General features: G+C 43.5%; 1 protein-coding gene across 1 annotated transcript; it reads left to right on the top strand.

Moving 5' to 3' along the window:
* Nucleotides 1–492: 492 nt before the first annotated feature.
* Nucleotides 493–9,033, top strand: flot1a (flotillin 1a). Its single transcript, XM_080787552.1, has 13 exons — nucleotides 493–607; nucleotides 1,516–1,581; nucleotides 2,708–2,783; nucleotides 3,914–4,004; nucleotides 4,200–4,343; nucleotides 4,498–4,617; nucleotides 5,200–5,295; nucleotides 5,466–5,618; nucleotides 6,094–6,275; nucleotides 6,472–6,517; nucleotides 7,339–7,476; nucleotides 8,310–8,474; nucleotides 8,746–9,033. The coding sequence occupies exons 2-13, from the start codon at nucleotides 1,536–1,538 to the stop codon at nucleotides 8,764–8,766; spliced, it is 1,278 nt and encodes a 425-aa protein (XP_080643678.1). The 5' UTR covers nucleotides 493–607; nucleotides 1,516–1,535; the 3' UTR covers nucleotides 8,767–9,033.
* The last annotated feature ends 282 nt before the right edge of the window (nucleotides 9,034–9,315 follow it).

Below are 9,315 nucleotides of genomic sequence, written 5' to 3'. Positions count from 1 at the left end.
TAGAATAGGGGTAGGCTATCAGCGTAGAAGATATCCATGCTTTGGGGCGAGATATCCACGCTGTGGGACGAGATATCCACGCTTTTCGAAAAGTGAAGACGGCTCGCCACAAGCCGTGGATATCACAAGCCGCCACGGCTTCCCAAGACGTGGATATCCATATTAAAAGCATAGGCCTATTTGTGATTGTCTCTCACACACACACACACGCACACACACACGCACACACACACCCGCACGCACGCGCACGCACACGCACGCACACACACACGCGCCCCAAGCCAGAAATGTCTGACAGTCAAACATCGAATAATGTTGTTTACGTTTCGTCCACTAGATGGCAGAAGAACCATTGGCCTGACGTTTGATCGCATCATCAGTTGCCTGACAACCAACCTATGCAACCAGCCAGTGAGCGTCCTTCTTTCGAGGCAGGCTTAGCAATAGCTATATGACTCATGCCCACCAATCAACCCAACCTAACCATAACGGGGTGGGAGCAATAGCCTCACGAAAATAATAAATAAAGAAGTAATTAAATTAAAAGCGATCTTGCACCTTAAACATTTTGTTGCTACAGTTCTGCAGCATATTCCTTTAATAACTGGTGAGTGGCTCTTGTGTACATACGGTATTCACGTGTAGTACTAGTAGCGGCAAATGGCAATAAGAAAATGTAAACACAATTGTGTGTCTGACAGTCTGTGCTCTGTGGGTCAGATTCAGCAATCCACCGTTAACACGTTCGAGTTCATATAGTTCCACTGGTGCTAGGTCTGCATGATTTCTTTATGATTGCTTTATCATGGTTTTCCATGGGTTATTTGAGTGAGTATCTAGTCTAGACTACTGCACAACATTACATGTGAGTGCAGTCTTGCAGCTCGCGGATCAGCTGAATCTCCATCAACTCGTCCTCTCTTTAATCTGCTAAATGTATGCCGTCTTGAGGAAATCAGGTCATTTGGAAATGTTTATTTTTAAATGATTTAAAATATTTAATATAATAAGATGAGCTGTATTTTATTCCTATCTGGAAATACATCTAAAATGTTTGTTTACCCACCTATTTATTTAGAGTGCATCCAGATTCCAGATTAATGCAATATGATATAACTGTAGTCTACCAAATTAAGTGTTATCAGGCAGATTCATTTGTTAGGTGGACCGTCCTACAGCCCCGAACTGTAGGGCAGGCAGGCTACAGGTTCTCTTCTGATATATTTTTGTTTGGAATTAATTATAGTTACTATAGTGTGTGTGTGTGTGTGTGTGTGTGTGTGTGTGTGTGTGTGTGTGTGTGTGTGTGTGTGTGCGAGTGTGCGCGCGCTCCCATCACTGCTTAGCCCATAGCCCCTAGGACTAAAATGCAGCAACACATCTTGCATTAACACTACAGACGTCTCAATAGAAGAGCAGAGAGATAAAATACAACCACCCGAAATGTATACCGGTACATTATATTACCGTATATTAAACTGAATACATTGTTTTCATTTCCCTCATTGTTTCCAGTCTAAGAATCGGCACCAACCATGTTGTTCTACACCTGCGGTCCCAACGAGGCTATGGTGGTGTCAGGTAATTATAGCATCACACCCTAACATTGTCCTTTGCACCTGTTCTAGTCGTTACGCTGTACATGTCGTTGGTGTTGCAGGGCAGAAACCAGAAACCTCATATTCTAACTTCTTGTATTATTTCGAAAATTAGCGCCCTACTTGATCATACAGTGTCACACAAAAGTTTCAAAAGTAGCAGATCTACAAGCTAGTTTTGAGCTTGTGGAGCTGCTTCTTTTGCTGTTTTTTTATTTGAATCCTGAAAAGCAACAGTTTTGTATATTTCCACCCGACAGAGATGATATAGTATGAACCATGATGCTCTATGTCTTATTTGTAGGCCTAATACATCGATACAATAAATTGGCAAAGTAGTAAATGTATTGATACTGTAGTGTATATGATCTCAAAGTAGTAAATGTATTGATACTGTAGTGTATATGATCTCAAAGTAGTAAATGTATTGATACTGTAGTGTATATGATCTGAAGAGTAGAATTAATACATTTTGTTCGCCAAATTAAAAAATATATATATAGATGCAAGCAGCGATAAGCAATAAGAAAAATCACACCTGTGTGAACTGAGCGGTGCAGGCTGCTCAACAACACCGCTGGCTGGTTGCAGTTATAGTTATAGTGCTCAGTGTGGATGGCCCTTTTAGCATAGATATTAAAAAATATAGATGCCTTATTGGCCGCTGCAGTTCATTGGAGAGACGTGTCTCCAATGAAGGCAGGAAGTCAAGCGGAAGTGCAGTGCTGATGCCTTTTTTCTTTTTTAACAAATCTTTATAACAGTCATGACAATACATTACAATACCAAACAAGACAAACAAACAAACACAAACAACAGAAAACATTAAAGAGTGAACACAAAGCAACAGTTCTCGCAGCTTTCTTATTTAGAAGTGCTGAAGGCACGCTGCGTCGTTTCCCAAGTGACGTCACTCATGCGATTCCTCCAGACAAATACAATAAGGGACCAAAGTCCCTTCGGACTTGGTCCCTTTAAAAGAAAAAGAAAAAGAAAAACTATTGTTATTCTGCTCTGTGGCCCTAATCCAAGTGAATTGAGATTGGGATATTGAGAAATAAATGAGGTGGTTGCCTTCATTTAGCACGCCTCTTTTCCTTCTTTAAAAGGGTTTTGTCGTTCCCCACCCCTGATGGTGGCTGGAGGCAGAGTGTTTGTTATCCCTTGTGTCCAGCAGATCCAGAGGTAAGCACACCATTCTCCTTTGATGCATACGATATACAAGAAAGCTCGCCCCAAAACACACTCCGGGCCAAATCCGGCGACCTCGGAACGGTCGCCACCGGGTCATCCTAAACTTAACCTCAGTAAAACTATATGCCTAAACCTAAGCATAATTCCTAAACCTGGTCTCACTAAAACTACCTAAACCTAACCGTAGGTCCCTCAGAGTAATGTGATTCAGTGGCGGGAGCTTTTACCATATTGATTCTTGTGCTGCTGTGTTCTTTCTCTCTGCTGTCACACTTACTGTCAGTAAAGGGCAGCATGTCACATTGTGTCTTTTGTTTTGCCGTTTTACCTAGCTGGGTCTTAATTTATTGTCTCTTTTCGACAAGGAAGGGCAACCCAGAACCTGAACCAGGGAGGTACTTTATAATAAAGGGGGGGGGGAAAGAGGTCAAAGTAAAACTACAAGCTCACAGCGTGTAGCGTGCCATGGTGCGATGCACTGTTGTTGTATTGTACTAGACTAGAGATATCGCTTGATCACTGAAGAAGTACCTGAATTATTAAAGGGAGCATTCAGCCCCCCGGTCTGCCCCGGTAACAAGATGTGCACATGCACGCACTACAGTGGTGGGGACACGAGACAGGCCAACAGCACACACACCAAGGCCCGCCCCCGCTCGATCATGATTGGCGGAAGGCCCCTCTCTATCCTGGTTTTTTGACCCCCAGGGGTTAACTGGGGACAGTGAAGAACTCCTTATTATGGTCAGCACACTCTACAGTAGGGAGGATTATCACAACAAAACAAAAAAAGAAGTGATATTTGAATTAAGTGAAATCACTGAATATACTTTTAACCACTTACTTTGTCATACATAGATGAATAGTGAAAATAGCACATCTGCAAGCTCACACACGCTATGATGCGATGGGATTTTAGGGTGTACAACTGTACATCTGCTATTTTCATTCTTTTTTAAATGAGGTAAAAAAAAAGGTAAAAAAACAAAACGTAAAACCTATTGTCTATATTGACATGCCCAAAATAGCGGTGACCGGTTGAAAGTTGTTAATCAATATTCATGTAGACTCCCTGTCTCACATTTCTCTGACTTTAACATTACATTTCCCTCTTCCTCCAGGATCTCTCTGAACACTCTGACGCTTAATGTAAAGAGTGATAAAGTATACACACGGCGTGGAGTGCCCATCTCAGTCACTGGCATAGCCCAGGTCAGCCACACACACACACACGCACACACACACACACACACACACACACACACACACACACACACACACACACACACACACACACACACACACACTTGTAGTGCAGTCAGACATATCTCATTTATACATGTAGTAATGTGGCCACTGTGTGTATACGGTCAGCGCCATAACATTAGTTTTGATTTCTGGAAACAGATGAAGATCCAGGGTCAGAACAAACAGATGCTGGCAGCAGCCTGTCAGATGTTCATGGGCAAGTCCGAGGCGGAGATTTCTCACATTGCACTGGAAACTCTGGAGGGTCACCAGAGGGCAATCATAGCCCATCTGACTGTTGAGGTATGCTTGGCTGAGTGGTTGTTTTTGCTTTGTCCAAGATGCTCCATACCAAAATGAGACGCATTACAAGCTGTGCCAATAGTATGAAATGGTGTACATTAAGTGTGCACATTTGACATTTAACCATGATTGTAACACATCGTTGTTCCTCCAGGAAATCTACAAGGACCGCAAGAAGTTCTCAGAGGAGGTGTTTAAGGTGGCCTCCTCTGACCTGGTCAACATGGGCATTAGTGTGGTCAGCTACACACTCAAAGACGTGCATGATGACCAGGTGATATATCACAGCTGTCAGACACAACTTCACAAGTCACAAACCAAGAGCTTTTGACATGGGTAGGGGTTGCCGGGTCAAATCCCACATTGGCCACTTTCTCTGCAGAGAATGCGAAAGGGAAGAACCATTATCCCCATCCTCAGGCACTGAGATCTCTGTTGAATGGAATGTGTCAGAGACTGGGGATACAGTGTGGTATGCTGACAGACACTGTTATTCAGTATAGTGTGACCTTATCACGTTACGTAAACCCTAAAGTTTGGTACACTATTCCTCCACAGTTTTGGCGGCACACACACAGGCCTTATGTCAAATTGACAGACTTCATCAGGAATCGTGTGCTTCCATTTTTCTAAGGGATATATCCAGGGGGTCGGCAAGAGATGTTAATACTAATACAGCATTGCTATCATTTTAACCACTTTATCCATTCATACAGTGTCTATTCAAAAATAGCAGATAAACAAGTTCTGCTATTTTTGAACATTATTATTTTTTTTAATCCTAAAAAGTATTAAGAGTTTCTTAACATAAATATCATCACATCTCACCTCCTTCTCTATCTCTGTTCATCCTCAGGACTATCTTAATTCCCTGGGCAAGGCCCGCACCGCCCAGGTTCAGAAAGACGCCCGCATAGGCGAAGCAAAGAACAAGAGAGATGCTGTCATGAGGGTGAGACATGACTCTTTCTCGATCCTCCTGTACTTCTACTTTGTCTGTTTTCTGACCACTGCCTCTCTCTCTCACTTTCTACATGGATCCCTCTCACCTGCTTCTCTCTCTATCTTGATTTCTCTCACCATCAACGACACCCCCCCCCCCCCCATTCCCAACCTCTACAGGAGGCCAATGCCATGCAGGAGAAGGTGTCCGCCCAGTATAAAAATGAGATAGAAATGGCCAAAGCGCAGAGAGATTATGAGCTGAAGAAAGCAGCCTATGACATTGAGGTCAACACCAAGAAGGCAGAGTCTGAGATGGCCTACCAGTTGCAGGTATTTGGCTTGGTTTAGTTGAGTGTGGAGTCTGTGGACAATGCAAAAAATAGAAAAGAGGTTTGGTAACCTACTGTAATATACTGTATAATTGTTAAACGCACTGATTGATAAAAGAACAAGAAAAGCGCTGTGTAGTTCTGAGTAAATATCACATGCAGGTGTGACTGTCCTTCAGAACAATTTGGGGAGGTGGAATCCAAAACGATGAAGAACGTCCAAGGCACTCTTCTTAAAATTAAAAGCCTTTAATATACGGCTAGTAAATATCGAACCTATTAAAATACCACCATGACTCAGCCACATTTGGCCTTCATCAGGGTTTTTGGCTTTCACTGTTACACCCTGGTGAAAGCCATAAGTGGCTGAAACATGTTGGTGCTTGGTGGTATTAGGTGGTACTACCCCGATATTAATGGACATTTTATCCCTTGCTCTTGCTCCTCCCTTCCTTTCCGCCCATGTGTCGACGTAGGTGGCAAAGACCAAGCAGCGCATTGAGGAGGAGAAGATGCAGGTGCAGGTGGTGGAGCGGACTCAGCAGATCATGCTGCAGGAGCAGGAGATCACCCGCAAGGAGAAGGAGCTGGAGGCCAAGGTCAAGAAGCCAGCCGAGGCTGAGAGATTCCGAATGGAGAGACTGGCTGAGGCGAGGCGGTGAGTAGGGCGGGTGACTGAGTTATGTGCAGATAAATCTCACTGGTCTCTCTCTCGACATTATAAAAATCATTATGATGTAATAATGGTGATGAAGAGTATTGTGATAGTGATGGTGATGATAATGATGACAGCCAACTAGGTCTGAAACCATGTCTCTTCCTCTGTTTTTCCATCTGTCCTTTGGCCTGTCCAGTCTGCAGTTGATCATGGAGGCTGAAGCTGAAGCGGAGTCTATTAGAGTGAGTCATATAGAATAGATTCCTATAACAACACAATTCCATAACACCCGACCCGCATTTTGAGTGGATAAACCCCTCCAGACTCTGTTGAGGTTTTTCTAACACCTCCTTCAGTGAATATACAGTACAAGTATACTGTAAGCATCAACACAATTCTGCCTCTAATAGTACATTTTATTTATTTAAAATATTTGCCTCTCTATTGAGAGTGAAGTGGTCCAAGCATGTCAACATCAGTCGGTTTAAACCACTTTGGTCTGACTGGGTGTAAGGAGCAGGACAGTCTCTAGGGGCTCCTAGCGACAGCGTTAGTTTTGTTTAAATAATGCCATAACCATCACATGGTAAACGCTCAGATGAGTGAATTCTATTATGAAGCTCTCCAGCTTTGTCATGGACCTAAATCCAAAGACATATCCGTGTATATTTGACTTGTCTGCTGTCACTTGTCACTTTTCTGCTGCATGGAAATGGTCCAAATCAACTCGCCATTTTGGTTTTGGTGCCTGTTGCTTAATTTTTAGTATCACCTTCTTCAGGGTTCAAGCGAGCTGAGGCTATATAATGTAAAAAAGTCCTTGGGAACCAACAGTTACTGAGCCAATGCATGTGGCCTATAGGCCAGGAGCCCATCTTGATCTACTACGAATTGGTACCAAGAGTGCCAAGCAGGAAGGCATTGCAATGAGTATCATTTTTATTTTCATAGTCTTTAGTATGACTTGGCCAGGGAGTGGACCCTGGTTGAAACGGCAATGCAGTGGAAAAGCAACATGAGTTACCTTCAAAGTAACCCTTTTATCCTTGTATCTGTCTGTCAGATTAAAGGGGAGGCAGAGGCTTTTGCTGTGGAAGCTAAGGGCCGTGCTGAGGCCGAGCAGATGGTTAAGAAGGCAGAGGCCTTCCAGCAGTACAAGGAGGGAGCCATGGTGGACATGCTTCTGGAGACACTGCCTCTGGTGAGCAATGAGACGACATCATAACAAACTGTTTTATATAATACTAGGAAAATCAAAGGAACATCCGCACACTAGTTTCTAGAGCTCCTTTATTTGGCAAAAATCTGCAACGTCTAGACCGCTAGGTAGGTCTTTATCAGGTAATATAATACTAGTCCATGACCCAGGGATGTGCAGACTTGGGTCCATGACTACAACTACATAATCATAGCCTGTGGCAAAAAATTCTAATGAACAGCTTAAATTTCAGAAAAGTGAAACCGAACGTTTGTCCGTCCCTGCATATGCCAATGGTCAATGTGCAATTACAGATCGATTGGTCAACCAACTAAGGAGAAAAATACACGTGAATGGAGGAGGATGGACAGAATCTCATCCTCTCATGTGCAATTATACTGAGGTGAAAAAAGTAAAAGGACGGACAGACATTGTTTACTTCATTTTATAGTAGAGGTTGATGGAAGCCAAGGTTGGTCTGGAAATAGTAACACTGATCAGTTGGCAGTTGCTGTAATCCCTCTTTGAACGTGCCCTTGAGCAAGGCACTGAATCTCAAACCAGACTCCATGCATACTGCCCTGCTGGCAACTACGCGCTAATCTCTGTGATGAACTCAATATTTTGTGATCAATAGGAATCAATGTTCTTGGCTATTTAGGAGGACAAAAGATTTGTTAACTTGACAATCACAACATCTTTTAATATGTCCATGGATTTTCATCAATGAATATAGGCTTTTGCATTTCTTATTTTGCTGTTTGCTTTTGAGTTGTTTTTTGTGCTAGCCTTGGATTTGCTTACCGGTAGTTTAATGTCCCCCGGTTTTCCACCAGATGGCAGAGGAGATCAGTAAGCCACTTTGCAGAGCCCAGAAGATCACCATGATTTCCAGTGGAGATGGAGATATGGGAGCAGCCAAACTGACCGGAGAGGTGCTGGACATAATGACACGCCTCCCAGAAACGGTGGAGAAACTGACCGGGGTCAACATCTCTCAGGTACTGTAACGCGCGCACACACACACACACACACACACACACACACACACACACACACACACACACACACACACACACACACACACACACACACACACACACACACACACACACACACACACACACACAGACAATGAACACACATGTAATTTCAGGAATGGCCACAAAAGCTTATTGTATCAGATTTCGCAATTAACCTACGTTACATTTACAATTCATCCATCTCCCTCTGTCCCGCTTTCCTCACCCCCAAAATCCATTCATCCTGTAGGCCGTCACCCGTACAGGTTGAAGAGAATGGTCCCAGCTTCCGCCACGACAGGCCAGTGGAACAACTGGCCTTATCTCAGTGTCTATATTTACACGTGTCTACTAACACAGCCTTAACCCCCTTTCTAGCCTAATCTCTCTCTTCCTTTCTGTGTGTTATTAAGTCACTTGCGTAGATGTGTGTCCCTATTAGCACCCTGTTGAGTGAAGTGCACACCACAGCAGACGAGGCCGGTGTCAAACGTCGCCCCAAGGCCCCTTCAGAGCATATGCTGCATGTGATAGTCAGCAATGAGTTTGTTTTCACCAGAACCTAACCAGAACGGAACCATCTTTGTCCTGCTGTGATGTCATCTGCTGTTACTTGGGAAATAGAAACAAGGTGTACATAAGTAGGTGCTGTGCAGCAACTAGCATAAGGCTGCACTCACACATTCGAAACACAATGTTTTGTCTCTGTTTGATCATTTGATGGGGACAGAACAGAGCCATCAAGCAAGGCTGTTTCATCAAAACCACGTGACTCCCATTGAAAATGAATTGCGAGCAATGTGTGTGTGTGTGATAACAT

This window comes from Protomyctophum bolini (assembly GCF_963924005.1).
Source record: "Protomyctophum bolini genome assembly, chromosome: 17".
Classification (NCBI taxonomy): Eukaryota; Metazoa; Chordata; class Actinopteri; order Myctophiformes; family Myctophidae; genus Protomyctophum; species Protomyctophum bolini.
The sequence above is the reverse complement of the archived record's forward strand: the minus strand, read 5'-3'. Positions and strand labels throughout refer to the sequence as shown.

Bases quoted from the DNA above. Each gene is read 5' to 3' on its own strand.
- flot1a (XM_080787552.1), top strand. From the start codon at position 1,536: ATGTTGTTCTACACCTGCGGTCCCAACGAGGCTATGGTGGTGTCAG. The intron at 4,005-4,199 runs GTCAGCCACACA...TTCTGGAAACAG, and splicing joins CAGTCACTGGCATAGCCCAG to ATGAAGATCCAGGGTCAGAA. The intron at 4,344-4,497 runs GTATGCTTGGCT...TTGTTCCTCCAG, and splicing joins TAGCCCATCTGACTGTTGAG to GAAATCTACAAGGACCGCAA.